Source organism: Callorhinus ursinus, unplaced genomic scaffold (assembly GCF_003265705.2).
Source record: "Callorhinus ursinus isolate GAN/ISIS: 27379988/994484 unplaced genomic scaffold, GSC_fseal_2.0 scaffold3, whole genome shotgun sequence".
NCBI lineage: Eukaryota > Metazoa > Chordata > Mammalia > Carnivora > Otariidae > Callorhinus > Callorhinus ursinus.
The window spans coordinates 12,929,248-12,953,905 of record NW_027397065.1 but is presented as its reverse complement, the minus strand read 5'-3'; the positions used below and the strand labels follow the sequence as shown (position 1 = coordinate 12,953,905).

Here is a 24,658-nt window from a genome sequence, read left to right as displayed (position 1 = left end):
TATATATATATATATATATATATATATATATATATGAAGCTCATTCGGCCAGGAGTATGGGCTGACTTGTAGAAACTCATTTTATCTCAAATAATAATTGAATCATATTTTGAAGCTATTGTAGATTAACCAATTGGTCTATTTTATGCTGCCATACACCTCTGCCCTCCTTTTCTTCTGGGTAAGAACTAGCAGTGGGGTTTCTAAAGAAAGAGAGCAGTGAGCTAAATTCACCATCCATTGTTTCACACCTTGACTAGGTAACATGACAGGCACCAGGGGACCGGGCCCCTCCGCTGCCCTGGAAGAGTGCAAAAGGGCAGAGGGTGGGAGGATGACTTTGCTTTTGTGTTTGTGGTGCCTACAGAAACTATCTCAAAGTACTTGCTGACCACACCTTCACACAGATTCAGTGTGGGCTACAAAGGACAAGCCTCCCAAAATATGATCACAAACAGGAACTGATGGCGTTCTGCTCTGTCCTTCACCACACTGCAGTCACTTTGGAAGGCCGCAGTTGGAACTCTGATTGAAATTCGAAGCAGCCACAAATGCCATAAATTGCATTCTTAGCAGTGAGTTAGGCTTCCTGTCTACATTCAGTAAGCATTTATGAATAATCATTGTGTACCATGCACCATGGTTGACACGGTATAGACAAAGGTAAATAGGACTTTGAAATGCCAGCTCTGTTCCTAACTGACAGTACCTATTTGTCAATAAAATTGCCACTGATGATGGCTTTGCCTTTTTGTTTCCCACCAAAAACTGAAACTTGAGTCACCTGTGTTACAGAAATTCACTTTAATAGCACTCGCTTATTTAAGCTTGGAAAATAATATTTTACCATTTTATAATACCTTACCATGAGCATTACTTAAGTATCTTTTGACCTCTTAATATGTCAAGAGGCTATTCTAGGCACATAAGATGAGCTTATAAAGAGTTTTATTAAAAAGAAAAGTCAAAATTTAAATAAGCAGGAAAAACAATTTAGCAGAATGTGTCCAAGCCCAAGATCTTATTTCAAACAATATTTTGAAATTTTCCTTTTAACATTTGAAATCTTTGGAATTGGAATGCATCTCATTATAAATGGCATCTTAGTACTGTGTCATAGTTGGTCAGCATTTTCTATTATGCAGTGGTACATAAAATCATAACCTTAACAATTGCTAGCATCGTAGATTCAGTGAATTACAGCAGTGCAGTGGAGGTATTTAGACAGTCTGTGTGTTCTGTGATAAGATTTTATCTGAATAAAATCTTTTCAGAAGTTTTCTTTCCTGACCCACCCTTGACTAGCTTGCTTGGTTAGCTCCATATGTTAGATAATCTGGGAGGATTTACAGGGAAGGTATATTTTTATAACCATTCTTGAATTGTGATCTAACTGGAAGGAACAAAAGTATGAAATTATAATGTTCTCAAATTTGTTTTTAAGCTAAAACCTTTACTTATAAAAGTAACTTGTTTTGAAAACAAGTTTGGAAGAGTTTTATGGATTTAAAGACTTCAGAAAGTCCACAGACATGCCTTAAGGTTAATGAATTTGCCCTTATCAGGCCAAGAATTCTCAAATCTCTCTATGTGGTCTTATAATTTATACTGTATTTAGCATAAATGTACAGTTATCTATTCAATTATTTTGTTGATAGATTCCAGTTATTTTTCAATGATTATAGCTAAAATTAATTGAATATTTATTACATGCTAAGAACTCTGTAGTAAGCACTTTACACATATCATTCTCATTTAATCCTCCCTGGAATGCTGTGAAGCACATACTCCCATTTTGCTGATATGTATACATACCATGACTCTGAATTTAGTTTTTGAAACTCACACAATTCAGTGAGTAAAGGAGCCTACAATCCACTCTAGCATCTGATTTCAGAGCCTGTTGTCATCACTACAGTGATCCCCACCTGCCTATAATAAATGTTCAGTAAGCATTTTACTTATTCCCACATTCATGTAAACATCTCTTGAGTACCTCTCCAACTAGCAAGAGGAAGAGCAACAGTCAGGAAGGTCTCAGAGAAGTAATGTTTGAACTGGGCTTTGAAGGATTACCAAGAGTTGGCTGATCAAAAGAGGAAGAAAATGCTTTTCAGTCCCATAGTTCAGCATGAGCAAAGTGGTAAACAGGTTTGTCAAATGTTCCCACCTTCTTAAGGAATTTGAATTTCACCTTGGAGATCAGTACTTCTTACTTACAAAATTTTCCTGGGAGACTGTGATGAGGTCTGGAAAGCACGACTTTAAAATATTTTCCCCTAGGCTTTCTTATGATAGCTAGGTTCACTATAATTAAGAACATTATAAGAATATGCAGATGTATAGGTATGTATACATTCTGTTCTCAGGAGAAGGTTCACAACTTTCATTATTTTCTGGGTGGTACCTATTGCAGTAGGTGCTTTCAAACATATTTAGAAACAATGCATGGTAAGAAAAAACATTTCACATTGTGACCCTTTACACTATAGGTATACATATTCACCCAGCTTAAAACAGAAGTTTCACAGCACAGTATTGTTTCTTCATCAGTATAATCTGATATATTCTATTTCATTTTAAAGAATCTTGGTCATAATCCACTAAATTAATGTCATGACCTTACAGTGGATCACAGTCTGGTTTAAAAAAGCACTGCAGGAAATTATCATCTATTTAAAAAATTTTAGCCAGGGAGTCATGTGGTCAGATTTGCATTTTAACATGCTTATCCAGTAGCTCACCTAACTTAGTCATTCCTTTTATATTGGAAGGAAGGAAAGAAAGGAGTCAAGGATGGCTCCATATTTATGATGAGTATTTGGTTGGATGGTGGGGCTATTATACAAATCCGAGATAGATGAAAAAACACATTGAGGCAGGAGGCATGGGGTGTGTTTTGTTTGGGACATGCTATACATGAGATACGTAGGTAATACTCTGTACCTCATTCTGTCAAGATGGAGCTGTCCAGGAGGTTGTGGCATCTGGGAGTTTGGAGCAAAAGGATTTTCAAGAAACAACTCCAAAGGACATTTCATAGGATTTAATTATACATGGAAGTTCAGTAGTAAGAAGGGAAAAAAGTGTTTTTACAGATGGAATTCTGATATAAATCTATATTTAAGGAGTTACTTTTTTTTCAATTGCTAAAATTACTGGTTGACTTATGAATACTTAGGAGTGTTAGTACTTTTAATTATTAACATTTAGGGAACTTAAAGCTCCTTTTGCCAAATTTTGTTCACACTGATTTAGAATAATGACACATAAAGCTAAACTGTGCATACTGATTCAGTGGAAGAATACTCAACAGTGAAAACTCAAGTGGGCAGAAGACTGCATATGGCATCACACCGTTTTTATAAAGTTTAATAAGCAAAATTAATATGTGGTAGGTATACACACATGCGATAAAATTATGGAAAACAAAAGGAATGATCATCACAGAAGTTGGAGTAGTTGTTAGGTTTGGTAGAAAAAGGCAGGCATAAGGGATTGGAGTGGAGCACATGGTTAGAGTATTGCTAATGTTCTATTTCTTAAGTTGGTCAGTGAGTTCATAGGTGTTCATTAAATCGTCAAGCTTCATAACTCTCAAGCTGTATTTTGTAGAAATAAATATCACATAAAGATTGTTCTCATTATCATTAACTTTAAATATGATCTGTCATCTTATCTTCATGGATTAAATGACAAAGCCAGGACATATTTCAACAGATGCCAAAAAGGCATTTGATAAAAATTCAGTATTAAATCTGAATAAAAACTTAAGGAAATAAGTAAGTAGGGAATAGAAGAATTCTTCCTTAGCATGTTAAAAAAAAAAATGAAACTAAAAGCCAGTTACATACTTAGTGATAAGACCATAGAAATATCTTTATTAATGTTAGCAATAAAGTACACATGCCCACTATCATCTCTGTAGTTTAACATTGTTCTGAGAATGCTCAGTAATGGAAAAGAAAATGAAATAAAAGCTATAGATAATAGATAAGTTTGCCAGTATCTGCAGATAATCCAAGTACACCAAGTGAAAAACTTAAGGATTTCTTTCAGTAAGGTAGTCACTTCAGAAAGAACTTTTAAAATCACTGGCTTAATATTGGGTGGCTGGTGTGAAAAGACATTTCTTTCAAAATGAAAGCAAGAGCAGGATTTTTTTTTTTTTAAAGTTTTATTAGAGTGCAAGCAGGGGGAGGGGGAGAGGGAGAGAGAGAATTTTAAGCCGACTCCCCACCAAGTGCAGAGCCCCACACAGGACTTGAACTCACGATTGACCTGAGATCATGACCTGAGCCAAAATCAGGAGTCAGACATTTAACCAACTGAGCCACCCAGTTGCCCCAAAAAAGCAGGATATTTGTTAACTGATATTATTTTTTATGTATTTGTTAACCCAGTAGAAAGCAAAAGTTGATAATGTAGGAGAGAGGGAAAGATTTGCTGGAGCAGTGTCCCTGAGGTTGGAGAAATGGTATCTCAGTTATGAAACTGGCTTTAGATAGGAGCAAAGAAAGTTCATCTGTGGTAACTAGTAAGAAGGCATGTATATGAGTGCAGATTTTGAAATTACTGTTGTTTGTTAGAAACCATTTCTTTAGCCATATTATCTTCAATCTAAAGTCAAAACACACAGGCCAAAGTCTTAAAATGTTAGAGCTTGGCAATGTGTTGGCATATGGAACATGCCCAATAAATGGTAAGTATAATTTTTTAAAAATCACTGGCCTCCCTAAGCACCAGCAATTAGTGTTTCAGTGTAAAAATGATCTCATTTATGATAGCAACAAAAAAATTACCAAAATGAAATACCAAAAATTAAGTATAGGTCATGTTATTCTAGACCTGTCTGAAGAGCTATATTACTTTCTTGGTGGGTATAAGAGAATATGTAAGTGGTAAATGGCAAGACTGTCCACTTAGGTAAGAAACTTTTTAAGTTGTCATTTCATCTCTCTAATGAATCAGTAGGTAATAAGACATCATATATACCATTATACTAATTTAAAAAAATTAAAAAATACAGAAACACAAATGTAAACCTACAAAGTAAATATGAAATGCTCTAAACCAAAATGTCATTGCTGGTAATCTATATGAGATTTTTTTTACATATATATTTGTTTGTCTCCATTTCCTAATTGTTCTATATACATAAATGTTTTGAGATGCCAAGTTTAAATATGTAAAGAATCTAGGAGAAAGGCTAAATATTAAACGTTGAAAAAAAATAGGTTGACAGTGAAAATAGAGAAGGCAGGTCTTAAGAAGTTATCTAGAGCTGGACACCAGCTAAATATGTTGCTAGTCAACTACCTGATAGAGCTGCTTTGTCATTTATCAATGGAGAAAGAAAGTTTTCTCCCCATCTGTGATCTTTCTCCCCACTGGAAGGAAGGTTCAAGCAGAGTTACTGGTGTTAACAGGGATATGAGAGGAAAGGCCACTTTTCTTTTTGAGTTAACAGTTGACATTTTGGAGCAGTGGTATTGTCATATGCCCTAGGAATAGGTCTTGTCTAGAAAGGACAAATTACAGGAATGAAAGTAGTAGTCAGCTGAATTTAAAAAGATAAAATTCTTAGGGATTTTTAGGTAATAAAACTTGGAATGAAGAAAACTGATTAAGGATAACTAAGTTGGGCCCACAGTGTAAGGGTGGTACTTAATTAGCCATAGAAAAGGGGCAGTCTTTTTCTGTACTTAAACAGCTTAGTGTTTAATAATAATTCATTAAGTTATATTGGGGATGTCTTATTTTAGACTGAGAATATAAGGCATAGACATATTTATGAATGTGGTAATACTCTACCAGTCAATACCAAGAAATTCTTTGACTAATCTGAATGCTTTTTAGTTTTCCCTTAATCTAATTGTGCTAGTAATTCACTGAAGTCAGTCTTCACAGATTAGGAATGAGGGATGGTACTTGAGTGTGTTGAATTTCCACTGAACAGTAAGATGATGCTGACTCTGTTTTCACAGCTATTTAAAAGTTTTATATTTGGCTATAAAGAAAAACTTTGCTCTAGGGATGCTTGGTATTTTTTCTTTGTTTTTCTTTTTTTAAGATAGTGTTTAACTTTGAATAGTCTTATGTTTCACAGTTTCTGATTCTGTAAAACACCAAACTTTTTTTAAAAATATTTAAGGTGATTGAGTCATGAAAGGCCAATGTCATTGTGATAACTTAAAATCTAATTGTTTTTTAAAGCTGTCTATTGTTTTTTGATTGAAAAACTAATGAATGTACATTTTAGAATTGTATATAAGGTCCAGATAAGGACAAAGATGAATAAATGTCTTAAAAATGAGATGAAAACCAGCTAGTGTTGTTGGATTTCTCCTAGTCTTTTTTTTTTTCATGTTCACACATACATTTTTAAAATTATAGTCACAGTGTATTTACTGCTTTTTTATATCCTGCTTTTTCCATTTAACATATGAGCATTTTCCCATGTCATTAAATAGTAAAAGTTACTTCTAAATAGCTACCTAACATTTCATTTTATAGATAAACTAACATTTCTTTAGCAATCCTCCTATTACTTACATAGTTTCCATATAACAGTTATCCAAATATAGTCATTAATTGTCCATATGTAAGTCTTTGCCCTTTCTTTGCTAACATATATTCCTTTATTTGAAGGCAGGTTTGATGGCTTTGCCAATAGCTCAAGCATACTGTCCTTAAAAATGAATCTTTTAGTCCTGTATTTCTTACAATTATAAATCAATTTATCTAAGAGATTTGACAGGTCCTCTTATTTACATTAGACCTGCTAAGTCTCTTAGAAGTTAGAACTGCAGTTTCTTAATTTAGCTCTTGTATATATCAGTAGTATATCAATAGCTTTATACATGTTAAATCAAATAATTTTACTTCCTTTATAGTCCTGAAGAAAATTAGCATATGAATTTGACTTATGAAAATTGAATAGCACTAAATTTTATGAAATGGACCCCATCTCAGGAACGTATTTTCAGGGTAGGTGTTTGGAAAGAAATCCATAAAAATTAAAATCCCGTATAGGCTCTCTTCATTTTTAGGGCTACCTATAGATTTGACACTAAAAATCCCCACAAACTTCAAAATACTGTTTGCATTTATGAAGATTGTAAGTAACAAAGCACTTATGTTCATGAGAACTCTTAATTCTGTTTTCTTTGTTTCTTTGTTGTGCTATATAGCATGACTTCTGTTCTCACTCATATTTGGCAGCGGTTCCTCGTAGGGCTCTGAAGGCAGCATATTTTTTGTGGCTATCGCACTTGGGAAGCAGTGTTTGCTCCCCTTCTACAGTAGCAGCACGCATCTGTGATTGTTCAGCCTTCCGTAGACACTTTTTGTGGCCAATTTGTTCTTGGACCTAATTTCTCTGTACTTTGAGTTGGAAACATTTAGAAATATTGCTGGTCTTTTTGGTTGTTTGTTTTCCCAGATAGTTTCTTTGACTTCTAGTTAAGCTAACACTGAAATTGGAAATCTTGAAGGTTTCTAGTCCCTTACTTTTGTAAATACTGAGGATTCAAAATAAGTATTGTCAGGTTTTTTTTTTCCTCTCAGTATTGTCAGCTTTTGATGATCCACAGGACACTTATTAACTGTCCTTTGCCATTTGAAAACTACTTCAAAAATCATATACATCATTACGTATGTGTTTGAATCAAACAAGCTAAAATCAGAGTGGGAGTTCCCCAATAGTGTCTTTACATCACCAGAGCAAGCATTTTGGGGCACATACTATGGGCCAGACATTGTGCCAAGTACCTTTAGAAGGGTTATTTCTTTAAATTTCACAGCAGTCCTATTCAGTGAATAATTTCATTATCCTCATTTTGCTGATGAGGAAACTAGGGATTAATAAGGTTAAGTTATTTGCCCAAGGTAATACAGATGGTAGAATCCAGAGCCAAGTCGGAAACTGGGCAGCGTGCTCCAGAACTCATTATGTAGCACACTAGGTATCATCTGTTTGCTCGGTTCCCTTTTCCTCTGTGTGTAAAAGAGTCACTTTTCTCAAACGATTGAGGAAACCCAGCTTAGAACTGGAAATACAAAGGGATTCAATAATAAAGAAAACATTAAAAAGCAAAGAGAACAAAGAAGTAGAACACCATTTTTTATCTTTGGTATCCTCCAAATATTTGGCAGTAATTCTCATCAAAAAAGTGGCACGTAAGAGTTTATATTTTGTACACTCTTTTGTAATTGTCATTTAAGATGTGAGTAAAATTTATAGCCCCCAGCTATTCTACATCTTGTTGCTGTTTTTCTTTCCTTAGCATAGAGCCTTGGTTTTGTGTCTTGGGTGCCCAGAGCCTGGGGATTCTGTGATGTCACCACAGTGGCTGCCTCAGCATTCCCAGTCCCTCATCATCCCTTTCTTCAACCAGAGCAATGCTGACTCTGTTTGTAATACATGGTGGGTTTCCCCATAAGATTTATTCTGAAAAAGATTTAGCTTTAAAAAAAAAAAAAAGTATGATTGTTGGTGTTGAAAAACAGAATTAAGAGCTGAATATACTTCCAAATTTATGAAAATATTCCTCAGACTTTGATATTGTTTATGTTATTGAACTTAATGAGCTTTCATGGTAACATTGATTGGTTTGGGATAAAACCATGTGTTCTGTGAAATCCAGGGCCTTTGCCACTTTTAGCAATTTATGTTCATCTTGAGGATTCAAATCTGTTAAGTACCAGTCTCCCCTAGATTTATACAACTGTTGCTGATGGCCATGCATGAATTCTATTCTCACTTACATTTTGGCAGCAGTTCCTCCTGGCATTTGCAAAAAGTGCTTTCCTCCAGACTCCAGGAGAGCAAAAAGGGGAGAAGATTGGCAGTGAATTTGGAAATTGACATTTATATTTAAGAATTTTTTTTTTTCTTGTAGAATTCAAGTTTGGGCTTTGTTTCTGAGAAACAAATCTTTTTTTTTTTTTAACAAAATTCTGCTTTCTACTTGACCAAGAGAATTACTAAAGTTAGAATCATTTAGTGTGGTCTCCCTAAGTTCTTTAAAATGCAAAATGGTCTTAAAGACACTCATATTTTCAAATGGAATTTGGTGAGGACAGAGTATTCTGTGAGTATTTTAATAAAGATGAAGATACTTTTTAAAAAGAAAAATGTATAATGTAAATTTAAGTTCCACAGATCTAACAGCCACTTGGCCTGGGTTTCAGGGCTAAACATAGCACAAGAGAGGTCAGAAATTTTCTCATCCTGACGTTTGTACCACACAACATGCAGCTGTGTGGGACTTTTTTTTTTTTTTCCTCCTTTCATTTTGTTATTTATTTTGCCTGCTCCGGGGAGCCCTGGTTTTCCACAGACTCTTAAGTGATCTATTTCAGATACATCTCTAATTTTTTAGTCTCCCTGGCATAAGGCTTAATCTAAATGAATATAATCTAGTGCCAAGTCAGAAGGATCCAACAAATATTTATTAGGTATCTGTTTTGTTCCAGATACATACGGAAGTAAGACCATGGTCCTTGCCCCCAACTAACTGGTGGGGAAGAAGACACATAAGCAAGTACTTTAGCATGCAGTGTAGTAAAGGCAGCACTAAAGGTGAGCCCAAGGGGTTATGGAGACCCAGAAAAGGAGCTTTAAACTCACCTCACTGGAGAGGGAAAGGCTCCCTGAGAGAACAGCTCCTAAGCTGAGTCTTAAATAAAGGAGAAGTTAGCACAAGCCAAGGCAAGAAGTGGGGACATCAAATACAAGGTGGAGAGTGAGGGCCAGGTCTGTTGGGAAGGAACCTCATATGTCCTATTAAGGAGCTTAGACTGGCTGGTAGATAAGTGGTATTAGAGAGTCATGAAGAAATAAATGATGCTTGGAAATGACATGGTCGGATTGGCATTTTATGAAACTAGTTTTGGCAGCCAAATGCTTAAAGAAGGAGCTTGAGAACAGACAAAAGTAGAGGCTGAAAGACAAGTTATCCAAACAAAAGGTGATACTGAGCCAAAGAGAGATGAGGACATATATTTGAGAGATCATTCAGGAAGTGAAAGCAGTATGACTTGTGATTATCTGGATATTGAGGGGCATGGGGTGGTGTGAGAGAGGGAAGATTCAAGGTTGACTCCCCAGGCTGCCAATAACCTCAGTGACTAGATAAACAGTGGTTTATTAACTGGGAGATAAACAATATGAGAGGGTGGGCAGATTTAGGGATAAGATGAAAATTTTTTTCTATATAAGCATTGATTCTGTGGAATATATATAAATATTAGAAGGGACTGGTTAATAAAAGGAAAATGAAAATCAGTTTTATGATGAGAGTTCTGGAACTCAATGGGAGACTTCAGTTTTTGCTGCCAAAAAAAGACTTCTGGATTAGCCCAGCCATGAAGTTTGAAAAAACTTAGATTCTCTCACTTTTCTTCTAAAAGCTTCTTTGGCATTTTTTCAATTTTGTAGTCATTTTTAAATCTAAATTTTCTATTCTGTTACGCTCCATAGTCTGTATACCTTTTCCTTGATACAGTATCTCTAGTACCTGCCGTTTGTATCTTTCCCCTGCCAATAACTGTCATCCCCCTTTTTTCTTGGAAATACCCAGCTACCACCCAACTGTACCCAGCTACCACCCAACTGTACCCAGCCACCTGGTCTCTGCTCAATTTTTAACCATGAAGCTACAAAATGAGTCATAACAAAACTCACTTTGAAGCCTCTTTTTAGCTGGTGAAACCAGCATTGGTCAATTGTATTTTAGTGCACCTAGACAGTATGAATTGGGTTATATTAAAGTACTCATCATCATATCGAAGATAGTATATATATGTGTGTGTGTGTGTGTGTGTGTGTGTATAAATATATGAATATATGTGTACATGTATATATGTATATGTGTATACACATATACACAGACACATGCACACTCACACTCACACTCTAAAATAATTCCAGTTTTCCAGGGAGAAACACCTTGGTGTCATCCTTGGTTTCTTTTTTTTTTATACCTAGGAATCTTGCTGTATCTATCTGCAAAATATATCCTGAATCCCTCCACTTCTCCCCATCTCCTGATCGTTCCTGGATTTCTATACATAATGTGCCATAATGGCAAGGATCTTTGTAGCTTTTGTTCATTATTGTGTCACAGAAATGTAGACACATTAGGCACTCAATTAATATGTTGTTGCTTACTTGTAACCAATTAAAGTTAGTTTTGGAAATGTTGCTATTGATGATGTTTTCTCCAAGATGGCCATAAATTTAAAAGAATACATTAGAGATGAGAATGCAGTTCTCAGGAAAGGTTTAAGACTGTATCCCACAGGGGCTCCTGGGTGGCTCAGTCAGTTAAGCATCTGCCTTCAGCTCAGGTCATGATTCCAGGGTTCTGGGATGAGTCCTGCATTGGGTTCCCGGCTCAGCTGGGAGCCTGCTTCTCCCTAATCCTCTGCCCCTCCCCCTGCGTGTGCTCTCTCTCATTCTTAATCAAATAAATAAATAAAATCTGAAGAAAAAAAAAAAGACTGTATCCCACAGAAGTAGTAGAACCAAGGAAGCTCAATACTGGTCTACCCTTTCATCAAGAACTTTTTAAGAAATTCTAATACTGGATCTAAAGCAGCTATATGAAGAATAATAAGGAAAGCTATTCTACTTTTTTCTGTAATAACATCTTGATAAAGAGGAAGAATGCAGGAAATAAATGGATTTATTTTGTCCTTAATTATTCATATTAACTGTTACATGGCCTGAATTTTTTTCGATAACTGCCAATATTTCTCTTTGTGCTAGATAAATTTAGCATTTTGCACTACTCTCCTCAGTACAGTATCATGTGGGTATTTCAGATGTTACCGAGTATGCGTGGGATCCTCTCCAACCCCTGCTATTCCTTGTCAGTAGGAATATTTAGCTGTTACTGATGTCCCTAAATACTTTTTCTATTGCTGGTGAAAGATACTCTCCCCTCCCTACTCCCCAGGCATTGGTTTTCACGTCTGGGTTGATCTGACAGGCTTTTTTTTCCTTCCCTAAGCCCATAATGTTAGGCCTAAAGTCATAACTGCTGCTCCGGTTTGAAAAATAGGACTTGTGGCTTTCAGGTTGAGGTTTCTATTTTCTGTTCTGATTCTAGATTATTCGTTCTGCCCCTTAACTCTGGAACAGTACATGCAAATATATTTCTCTAGCTAAACTGAATTTTCTAGATTTTTGGGAAATCACAGAATCATTAAGAGTCTAGAAAGGGTTTGAGAACAACAAAGAATTCTAATGTTTAAATGTTTGTAGCAATTTTTTTTATCCAAACTAAGGCATATAGTTTATGTATAGGAAAATAATAAACTTATTAGTAATAAAGTATTAAGAGACCAGCTATTCCCCTAAGATACTGGAAGGAGGTGGGTTCTGAGGTTTTATAAAATGGGAAACTATTATTCAGTATGAAAGGACCTACAGCAAAGAAAGTCATTCTTTTAACCTGACATCTCCCAAATTTATTTCAGGGTAGAACCTTTTTCACGTGAGGAAACTTTTCAGCATACTTTGGAAATATTGGTGGAAAAAAAAGCATATACTTTAGTTCTAGTCCTGGCTTAGGCATTAATCAACGTTTTCATTCATTCAACAAACATGTATGGAGTGACTATTTCATGGCAGACACTATTTGAGATGTGGATGATATATTCAGGGAAAAAAAACAGACAGAAGCCTCTGTCCTTCCAAGGATTATATTCTGGTCAGGGGAGAAAGACAGTAAACATAATCTGTACATAGTACAGTTACTAAGTGTTTTAGACAAACGTGGAGCAGGGTCAGGGGTTCAGGAGTACAGGGGTTGCAATTTTAAATAGTCATAATGTTGAGCAATCATCGAGTGTCTCTGTTTTCCTAATCTATAAAATGAAGAAATTCAAGTAATTTGATCTTAAAGGGCCTGCCAGAACTATGGGTTTGCTTTAGTCACCCAAGAGTTATATCCAACTGTGTTACTGCTGGGCCATGAGCATCTTACTGAGCATTTATAATCATCAGGGTTGGATATTAAAATTTAAAGAAAAGTCTGTAAGTTTAAATCATTTGTTAATATCCACAAAAGAGCAAAGCATTAATTTTAAATAAATGCAAAAAAAAAATTGATGGTCTTCCTGTTTTCAATCTAGCATGTACCTCAATCCAATACTGAGTAGAAAGTACTTAAGGGTAAGAAACCTCTGCTGTAAAGATACCAATGGCTTTTAAGCAGATGTTAGCATGTTTGTATGAAAATTTGCAGCAGTGTGCACATTGTGTTACTGCCCTACGTCTTTATATAAATCAGAGTTCTGTGACTTGATGTTGAAATGACCTTCTAGACAGTGTTCCATTGCTGTATGCCTGAGCTTGTATCTCAGAATAATTAGAAGTTTTGACTTAAACATCTTGGTATATGGTGTTTATGTTAATTATAAATGTCTGAAAGTTTCCTGAAACTTTCTTTGTAGCTTTTTATCAGAGACAGACTGGTGTTTGGAAGGAGGGCTGTGGATTGTGGTCCCAAGCCTTTGATTTTCAGCCCCCCATTTTTGGAATGAAAATTAAAATCTACTTTTCCAACTTCCCAGAACATGGTAGCATATATTTATATTCTTTGTCTTGAGTAAGAAACTGTTTGGAATCATAGTCTTTGATACTTTTTTTTAAGTAATATTTCATTCTTAAGGCATTTAGCTAAAAATTTCAAGTAGACCATGTGTCCCTAAATATAATGGCTTTCCACTGACTTGCAGAAGCCTAAAATACTATAATTAAAATAGAAAAGTTTCTATCACACAAAGGGATGGTCTTCCAAGATTGTTTCTAAATCAGACCTCAGTATTTCTTTTCCTATGGTGGTAGCCCATTCCCCCAGAAGCTGACCCTAGGGCTCCTAGTAACAGTCATTTCATAGTCATCCCCCACCCCTTCATATTCCATAAATTTAAAGTCCAGTTTATAAGAAAATGCTTTGTAACCATTCTGGAATAAAGGACTGCCTACTGCTTCACTATCTAGACAAGCTGTGGAATAGGCTCCTATATATCAGAAAAGGGAGTGATGAGTATCTCCAAGTTCCCCTGAAAGTCTAGTCTCTCAAATGGCTCTAGATTTGACAAGGTCTTGAATCCCACTTTAGCTGTGGCCTTCAACAGTCCGAGAGGCTCTGGTCCACTCAGAGGTCCCTACAGTTTAGTTCTGAAGTTCCCACTCATCCACCCCCACCTGCCCTAATTGTCATACACAACCTGCTCTTTTCATTAGGACTCTTGCTTTACTGCCCGTGGGGGCCAAACTGTTAACGCAGATTTACCAGCTATGAACATAAGAGCTCCTTCCTACATCCTTTTCATTCTTAAGAGCATAGTTATTGATACAAATAAAATTTGTATCTAATTTATACTGCCTTCAGAAAATGAGATATACTAAATCTATAGACAGTGTAATTTAAGCTTTTGAGATTTTAAAGATGTAAATGTTGCTTGGCAACACCTTGCTCTCAGATCTTTTACAGGAAAATCCTGAAATTAAGTCAGGCTGTACCATCTGCATCGCTGCTGCTCTGAAAACCACTGAGGAAAGGTGACATAAAAACTTAGAACTCTGTTTTGTCATCATTCCTTAACCTCCAACCCTACCCCAGCTCCATAGCTGGACAAAATACCATGATATACATCAAGATTCACCTTTGGGTCCCAAAATGAGTGTGATTCGCTCTGAGGCCTGCTCCTGCCCCCATTATACACACATTCAGAGAGTGGAACAAAGGTTAGGAGAGATTGTTGAGAAGTCCTGCTCTCATTCTCCATCATGCTCCCTTTCTTCCAAAGACATGAGGACAAAGCTTGTTTGTCGCTGGTGGTTAGCCGCCTGAGAACCTTACCGACATGTGAGGTATATATAAAAAGGGGGGGGGCGTGCCTGGGTGCTTCGCCCTCTGCCTGCCACTCCCCCTGCTTGTGCTCGCTCTCCCTCCCTCTCTCTGACAAATAAATAATCTTTTAAAAAAAAAAAAATGAGGAGGAATAGTAAGGACTACAAATAGTCTCCAGATACGTGTTACTTTCTTTTTCTTTTAAGTTGAAAACTATATAAGTCTCTTCTAATTGTTACTGCAGGTGAGGGTGTTGGAACTCACTAGGGGAACTGAATTCTCGGAGACCATCACTACAAAGGTTCACTTTCTTTATCCTGAACCAATCCTTTCTCATTTTGAGAGTTCTTAGTAAATTATTATCTTTCTAAGAGCTATTTTTTAATTGATATCTAAAGTAGGCATTCCAAAAAAAGTACTTTTTTATAACTCCCATCAAGACTTTTGCTTGTTTGCTGACTTCATGATGTTCAAAGTTTCAGAAATTCATTTGCAGTAGGTACTTAAATCTTCATTCTATGACTAAAATACACTTTAAATATGCTTCAGGTACACTTATTTGCCTTTCATTGTTTTCTGATCAGAAGTTTTAAAAATGGAATAGTGTTGCAAATAAGTTAAAATGGTTCCTTCCATTTGATACTAATTGGGAACTTTTATTTTTTTAAGATACTATTTTTCCTTCTACTTTATTAATATTCAAAAGTCACTGAAGTCAGAATTCTGACTTATTTTCTAAGAGACTGCCCTGCCTCTATTTGTAATCCATAATTTCTCAACCTTGGCCCTACTGACATTTTAGAATGTCATGGTAATTCTTCGTTGTGGGGGCCATCCTGTGCACTATAGGGTGTTGGACAATATCTCTCCCCTCCAGGACGTGCCCATAGCACCCACCCAGATCAAACGTCCCCAGGGGCAGAATTGCCCCTTGCTGAGAGCAGCTGTTCTGATCTATGTGTAACACATGCTTCCAAACACTTCAGTGGGGATATAGCATGGGTTGTATGTGCTTTTCTTTTTAATCTGATTCTTTCCTATTCGGTTTGTGATACTTTTTTAAATGACCGTAGATTTGTTTTTTTGTTGTTGTTTGTTTCTTTTCTATTCAAGACACTTTTAAAGAAGGAGAATATGAAAACCTTCTGTGTCCACCACCAGGCCAGATCCTATTATTTTGAGGAGCGTGCACAGTAATTCATACCAGATATTTTTGTTGTTGAATCTTCCAGGTTTATACAAGACACTGTGTGTACATGTGTAAATTTTTTTTAATGTATAGGAAGATAATTTTTCACCTTAAAAAGTATAAGCGTTACTTCAGAAGAATCAGTTCAGAGGCTGAGGAAGGAAAAATCTACATTTAATTATTACAAAGGTTTGATAAGGGCTTTCATGAAATGCTCTGTTTATTATATGTCTGAGCTTAAGAACTCCTGTAATTAAGTTACAAGTTTTTAGTGAAAGAATACTGAACATTTATAGAATTTGAATAAGAAGTCTAGTCACTCTTGAAAAATAAAGATAGAAAAAACTCTATGATTCTACTTTTTAAAAATGCAATTTAGAATCTCCCCAAAGGGACAGTCTTCCATATTTTGCTGGGTGAAGTGCTTCTGCATTTCCAGAGCTGAGTTGCACAGGAATGAAGACCTTAGACCTGAAGCGAAACCAGAGCCCAGCCTGCAGATGAGCCTGCAACAACTGTGAAAATCTCCCCACCCAGGCTCTGCCGAACTGTGTGAGGGTTAGGGGCAGAAGGAAAATGGAAATGAGTTAGAGCGGGAGAAAGGATTCCATTCAGGTGTTCACACCTTCTTTACCTGTCCACTTTCTCTCATAGGTCTTTAAGGAGGCTTTAACTACAGGACACTTTCCTTCTCTGTCAGCAGAATCCTGCTGTTCTTTACAATATAAAAGCAGACAGATGTCAGTTGAGTGCTGTTATACTCAGTGCCTGAGGATGGACCTTTTCTTCCCTTGTATCTCAACACAGCATTCCTTTGGCTCCTGCCCTCCCATACCTCTATAGAATTAAGAAGTAAAACATAGCATTGTTTCACCAGTGTATGTGTGCTAACTAGGCATTCACTTTGCACACCCAGTAATACAGCCTAATGAGTCCTTCCAGAGTAAATTAAGACTTGCTCACTAAGTTCCAGCACTTTCGAACTAGGGGAAAATCTGAGAAATAGAATAACTTTAGGGACCAAAAAAGGTATAATTTATAAAGTAGATAATAAGTGTAGAAACTTAATCACCCTAGCAATTGGAAGTAATTTAAAAGAAGGAGTCAAAGTTTAAATTTCATGGATGATGGAGGCTCTATGGAGTATATTATTTAATACTCAACATCTTTGGTAAAATTTGCCCTCTCAAGCTTTACATGAGTTTTCTGAATCTCCTCTGAAAAGATGTTTTTCTTTGACTTATTTCTACCCCTTGTTCATTCATTCCCTCAACAAACATTTATTGCATGTCTGCTATGCACTAGACACTGCAAATTATCTCCCTTCTTACTTTCTTTACATTCTGGTTTGGGTTTGGGTGGGGTGGCAGGGGGCTGTGGAATTGGTAGCTTGGTAGCTTCAAACAAATTCTTTTCCTTAGGTCAAAAGTTAGGTGTTTTTTAGAGCGAACAAGGTGTCCTGCATGGCCAAGCAGAAGTTATACATGCTTATGCTTACTAGCACATTCATGCGTATCTGTCTGGCGACCAGTTAGTTCTGAATCCTCATCTTACCATAATGAAAAGGGCAGATCTGGGGGGAAAGAATGAGAACTGGAGAACATCCCTCCCCCACCACCTGTCCCCCCCCCGCTCCCTACTTATCTCCTAAATTGCTAAGACTCTGTGTATTTGGAGGCTGGAAAGCAGGAAGTTGTATTTTTTATTCTTGCCAATGAATCCTTTTCATAATTATCACCTAACATCATGGTAGCCCCTGCAAACCCAAGGGAAGAAAGGTCTTAGGAGCTAGAAAGGGTGGAGCCATTGAAAGACAGAAGTTTTCAGTTCATTTGTTCACAGATGTTTACTGAGGTCCTATTATGTACCAGGAAAATGTGCCTAATACAGGGGCTCAGTGATCTAGAGCAACCCCATCCTCTCACTTTTGGGGCTTCCCATCTAATAGAGAAACTAGACCTTGAGTAAGAGCATAAAAAACATTTGCCTTTTCCATAGTTCTGTTTGGGGCTCAGCCTTGGAGTCCACACAATCCTCTCTTGAGGCTCCTGACCCTGTTCCGTAAACATGAGGGTAAGAGAATCTTAAGGCAGGGAGAAATACCCTTCTGCATTTTGGTGTGGATGTAACTATGGCATTCACCTTATGCTCCTAGTTATTCTTCAAAAATATTACTCAAAGAAGCAAGAATTAAAATGAAATGTGCATATAATAAGAGAGTAGAGATTGGGATATAAACTCTGTCCCAGAGATCATTTAAATATCTAGAAGCTATTCAGCAAGGGGCGCCATGCCAGCCAAAGACAACCTTGTAGCTCAAAAGAGGAAAAGCTTTTTACTTTTTAGCAAATTCACTAATAACTTTTTCATATGAACTATAATCATTTGCTAGTTTGAAATGAAGAGGTTTCCTCTTATAAACTATTGATCAGAAGTGATTATTGGCACTTACGGGTAGAAAATGGAAATAAGAATGGTGTGATTTTTAGGCATACTTGCTTGATTCCTTCAATGATTTGGTAATTTAAATGCTGTAAATTTAAATGCTCAAGAGGGCTTACATATAAAATGAATGTCACTTGAAAAACGGTTAAGTCAGTCATCAGATCATTGTTTGTCAAATTTATAATTCGAGATGTTTCTCTCTTTTCCCTCCCTTTAGCTTGTCAAAATTCCTAAAAATGATCCCCCCAATGAAGCGCACACCTTTAACTTCTATTTGTCAAATGTGGGTAAAGACAACCCTCAGGGCAGCTTTGACTGCATCCAGCAAACATTCTCCAGGTAAGTATGTTTGAAGATATGCTGAAGGGAGAATAATTTTTCTTTGAGAGTTTTTTGTTTTTACTTAAACAATAAAATATATAGTAGTCATTCCATAAATGTTTATTGAATTGAATTATAGAGCTCTTTTATTAAGAAATATTGAGCCCCTACTATGTGCTAACAGTTATATTTGTCACTGTGGGATACAAGCATAAAAATTTTAAGGTTCTTGCCCTCAGGAATTTTTAAGGTATAGATTTTTTATCTATAAAACAGGTTTTGTTTTTTTAATTAAAGACAAGTTTAAGAATTTTTTTTAAAGTTTTTATTCACTGTCTTTAAATAAGAGTGCCTTATTGTCTACTCAAGGTTCACACTCCAGAGTAAAGGAGTAAAAATAAATATGTATATCTTGTATATCCCTTTCTTTTTTCCCTGTGCAAGCCTTGTTTTAAGATTTTCAGAATTTTTTATGCTGCAGCATAATGGAAACTAGAAATTAATCCCAGTAGAGCAGTCACCTCTAATTTTAAAGGAAAAAAAAAGAGGGAGGAAGACAAGAATACACACCCACATCCCAGGGTACCATGGAACCCTTATCTCACTTAGGTCCTCTGTAAACAATAAGCTACTTGTTTGACTTGTCTTTGCTCTGGTTGTTTCTGATTAAAGAATGGGCCCCTTGAGTAGGGGGAGTTTGTTCTGCCCATGGATAAAGACAAGGCCTTAGAACCCCCAACATCCCAAGAACATTGAAATTGGCCCAAACTGTCTCAGACTATCCATTCCTATCTCTCATCTGTGCAGTACTTGAAACTGTGTAAGCATTTGCTGTATGTGGGAGAAAGGAAAGGAAAGCTATGTTGCAAGGGAGCATGGGAGGTGGAGATACCAAATAAGACACTTCACTGAGAGTTCTGAATTTCTGCTCCCATTTAGGGTGACTAAATAACTTTCTGTTCTATCTTAATATGCCATTTTCCTGAGTAAATGTTAATTTTGCTCTTTAAAAGTTGCCCACCTCCAAACTTACATTTTTTGGTATAAATTGTATATGTTGTAGATTATATAGACTTTTCTGTACTAGCCACTGTGATAGCTACTGGCCATATGTGGCTATTTACATTTCAGTTGATAAAAATGAAATAAAATTTAGTTCTTCACTCACATTTACCACATATTATGTATGGGCTCAATAGCCACGTGGCTAGTGGCTATCATAATGGACAGCACAGATACAAAACATTTTCACAATTGCAGAAAGTGCTATGGGACAGCACTGCAGAAGATTACAGAAGCATCAAGTATGAGGGTGATTGTATAGTTCAACCCCTTCATTGCACAGATGATATATTTATAGTTACACAGCTGGCTAGTTGGTGACAAGGCTGAATAAAAACTGGGTCCTCCTAACTCCCAGACCAGTGTTTACACACCAAAGGGCACACCGATTTCAAATTGTGGTGCTAATCACTTATAATGTTTGCCTTTAGAGAATTATTTTATTATAGTGAGAACACTTTGACCTCAAATTGAACTATGTCCCATTAGGAATTTTATTGAGAAACAATCCCCTCTTCAAAACCAGTGATAGCATCATAAGTAATATGGTTTCTCCCTTAGATCATTAACACCCTTGCTTGTTTGGAGAAGGACTTAAAGTCACTTACAAAATGCTACATGATGCAGCAAGAAAAATGAAACAATTATTGTGAGAAAATTGGGGCAAATACATTAGTATGATCCAGTGTGTTTTATAAAAGTATGATCCAACTATAAAAGTATAATCATAAAATCGTCTTGTATGAGTATAAATTGAAATTGCCACTATGGAAACAAAAGCCCTGAAACTTCAGTTCTCAACCTGGCAAGCAAGTTTTGTTTTTTTTTTATAATTTCATTCCACCTTTTCTGTTCAATTGAATTTTTATTTTTCCCATGGTTCTTGTCTCTGCTGTAGTTCAGGTTCTCCTTGAATGTCACTTTTATCATATCTAAAATGGAAGAAATCCCAAGGTTAAAATTACCTTTCAGAAATTCCTTAAATCTGTCTGTTCACAGGCCTCTTGGAAATACATAGTTCAGGGCATATAGCCCCGTACAGTAGTGCACAGTCTATTGTAGGAAACTGAGCTAGGCTAAAGAAAGATTCTAGGAATGCTTACATGTCAAATGTGAAATACTTATATGTCAAAGTATTTAAGGTACCCTTAAGGTACTTTTAAGGTAACTCTGGAATAGTGATGAGTGGACAGTTCTAGAGAGTACCTTCTTGCCTACAGGGTTTAGCTCTATTTTGTTTAATGGAAAGATCTGTTTCTTGACTTTGAGTGGTATAAGCTGTAACTTCATTGTGATTGACAAAAGGTTCAGCTTATTCTCACTATTTAAATTACTTAATAAATAATTTCTGGGGGGATGCTGAAATTCAAACTTCCTCCCACCAGAACTTAAAACTGTAGTCTCTTCCCACTTTTCCTCCTCCCTCCCACTTCCCCTGTGGGTTAAGCCTTCCTCCCTCTTTCCCTTCCCTGGTTTTTCAGCATTCATACAAGTACACCTAGTAGCCTGGGTATGATCTTTAACTTGTCTCTGTCTCCACCTGTGGCTAATCACTTACCAAATCCTGTCAATTCTGCCTCCTCACTATGTCTGGAATCTGTTTACTATTCTGCATCCACATGGCCCCATACTAGTTCAAGCTCTCACTCCTTGCCAGTAATCCTTCAGTAGCCTCCTAAGTGGTCTCCTGCTTTCACTTTTGTGCCCTCTACCTCCCAGTCTGTTCTTCATCCAGATTGATCTTTTTACAGTACAAATAAGATATTTTCTGTCCCTTGTTTTTAGCCTCTCTTTTTCTTGGGATAAATCTAAAATCCTCCAAAGCCCTGTATGAGTACTTCTGCCCTCTTCAAGTCTCATCTCTAATTGTCTTTTCCAACTTTCTTTGGTCAAACTGAAAACTTCCTCCTTGCTTCCCCTGGGCCCACACAGGTTGGTTCTCCTCCCAGAAAACTTACATCCTCCCCGTCCACACACACACCCACCCTGTAGACATCCCTGTAGATCAACTTAACGGCTTCATTTCCTCCAGGAAGCTTTTGCCTTGCCTACAATCCAGGTGAAGTACCTTCCTGGGGGTTCCCTGCCTCCCTGCAATTTTTCACACTGTGTCATAATTTCCATTGTGCTCATCCTTGTCACCCATTAGACAGCTTCTTGAATGAGGGGCTACATCTGTCTTTAGTCCTTGTCTCAGTCTGACCCTCACATTGCCTGCTGTGCAGTCCCTGCCTAATAAATATTTATGAGATGAATGAACTGATTTTTTTCTTAAATAGTATATGTACAGTTATTAGGAATTTACAGAAATTTTATCAACCCTATTTCTTAGCCTCATAACAAAGCTAGTTTGGAAATAGAGTATCAGAGCTGTAGTGACATTTTCATTACTTCTATATTCCAGTCTGTTTTAAGGCCATAGTAATTTCTTTTTAAAATACCAGCATAGGGGCACCTGGGTGGTTCAGTCAGTTAAGCGTCTACCTTCAACTTAGGTCATGGTCCCGGGGTCCCAGAATTGAACCCTGCATCAGGCTCCCTGTTCAACAGGGAATCTGCTTCTCCCTCTCCCTCTGCCCCTGCTCTCTCTTTCACTCAATCTCTCTCTCTCTCTCTCTCTCAAATAAATAAACAAAATCTTTAAAATAAATAAATATATAAATAAAATACCAGTATAACTGCTACCATGATCCTCTAATATTAGCATAATACTTTGACACAGAGCCATCTTCCAGGCCAATGTTAATTTTTACGATTTTTTTAAATAAAAGTTTTTCAAGAAATATTTACAAAAATCTCTTTGTCCAGTATTTTCTTCAATATTTGCCAAACAAATAGGTCATCTTATGTAGAGATTTAACAAAATGGTAAATACAGACTCTACAAATGTTTAGGATATTTGGGCTAATAATAAATCCTAATGTTTGGCAATATTTTGGCCTTAAAATGAATTATCTTATTAAAAATAAAAAGCATTATAGTGGGTCTATTTCTTCTAGTCATTTCTAAAGCATGCATATTATGGTTCCTCCAAAAGTAAACTTTAAACATTTTTCATATCAGTGGTAGATAATTTTTTATAAAATGAAAGTAGAACTACAGTGCTCACTGAGATTCTGGTCTTTAATATAAATACTAATTATTTTCAGAATTTTACAGATTTGGCCTCAGAATTCATTTTACCCATTCTATTCAAAATATGAAAAAAAAAAATGTGATGTGAAATCAAGGAGAGGAATTTAAATATTTTAAATTTCAACATTTCAAATTATTAATATTAGTTATTTCCAGATTGCAAGGCTGTTGTTTGGGCTGCTGATTTTAGGATTATACAGTTCTCTCTTACCATTATTGTGCAAAATGAGGGACATTTCTAACAAAGCCACCGTCTTACTTGACAGCTCTGGAGCCTCCCAGCTCAATTGCCTGGGATTTATACAAGATAAAATTACAGTGTGTGCAACAAACGACTCGTATCAGATGACACGAGAAAGAATGACCCAGGCAGAGGAGGAATCCCGCAACCGAAGCACAAAAGTTATCAAACCCGGTGGACCATATGTAGGTTTGTATAGAGATCGTTTTCCTTCTCACTGATTGATTGGAATAATTCAAGACCACTCTGTAGGTAAATACTGGTAATATTAACTTAATGTTAACACAGAATTAGTTTCCAGAACATTTTGAATAACATGGTCAAAAATCATCTGTTCTCTTTATACTGATAATAAATTGAACAGATAGAAAGTTTTACTTCTTTCATAAATCCCGAATCCTTTGTCCACTATTTGTTATGTTACAGTACTGGGATCTGGTCATGTTACTTTACTATGTGAGGTTGTAGTAGTGGTACTGTTGTGTGTTCTTTGACAATGGATGATGTAATTTCAATGATGGACAGTATAGGTCTGTTTGGCATTTTTGCAGGGTTATTTTTACAGTAAAATCTATTGGTAGAATTATGTGTTTTCCATTAGTAGAATTTCAGAGGACCTTTGCACACAGAATTTTTATTTTAAAATATAAAATATGCTTATGACAAAGTATGAGAGTGATGCCTTTTTTGTGCTGTCGTTCATGGATTCTCATCCTCATCTATATATTAATTAAGAGGCTGCCCCACCCCCATCATCTTTATCATCAGCTCACTCAAATATCCATCAGACTGAAGAGAGGTAAGACCGGACAAGCAAGATGAGTCTCTCCTTTATGAGCAGTGACCCTACCAATTTTTAAAGAGTTGATTGGCAGTGACTATTAACAGTAATAGGAAGAATTATCAAGAGTAAAGATGAGCTCTTTGAGACTTGGTCAGTTTGATGACATAAGTCATCATAAGTAAATGATGAAAAGATAGAAATTTGGAAATGTAAATGCACACAAAAACAGTCTCATGAATAACCAAATTCTTTAATCAATATCTTTCCATGGTTTGGTATAATTTTACTTCTGTGTTTTCCCATTGCTGACCCAGCTACAGTACATTCAGCTTTGAGAAGCTCCACTAGTGTCTTTAATAAGTATTTCTTTGGAACAAAGCCAGTGCTCCTGGGACTTGGTGCTTAGCTTAGATACATTTAGTTTGGTTTAACAACAATTCATGGATTCTCCAGGTATCTGTACCCATGGGGCCTAGTCCCAACCCAGTAAGTTACCAGCAGTGAGATTTTTCACCTTCCCTTTCCTGCTGAGTGAGGTAACAACTTCCAGCCTCCTTTCTTTCTCTTTATTTTCACAAGTAACTTCACTTTCTCTGTAGTAGGCTAAA

At 36.4% G+C, this 24,658-nt stretch overlaps 1 protein-coding gene across 2 annotated transcripts in view; it reads left to right on the top strand.

Moving 5' to 3' along the window:
* The window catches only part of ELL2 (elongation factor for RNA polymerase II 2), a 69,044-nt gene that overhangs the window by 22,841 nt on the left and 21,545 nt on the right, over positions 1-24,658 (top strand). For both annotated transcript variants that reach the window (XR_012376881.1, XM_025866808.2), the window contains exons 3-4: positions 18,725-18,846; positions 23,292-23,455. Coding sequence is in view for 1 of the 2 variants with exons in the window: in XM_025866808.2 (XP_025722593.1) it covers positions 18,725-18,846; positions 23,292-23,455 (286 nt within the window). In the remaining variant the exon portion in view is untranslated. The remainder of the gene's footprint in view (positions 1-18,724; positions 18,847-23,291; positions 23,456-24,658) is intronic.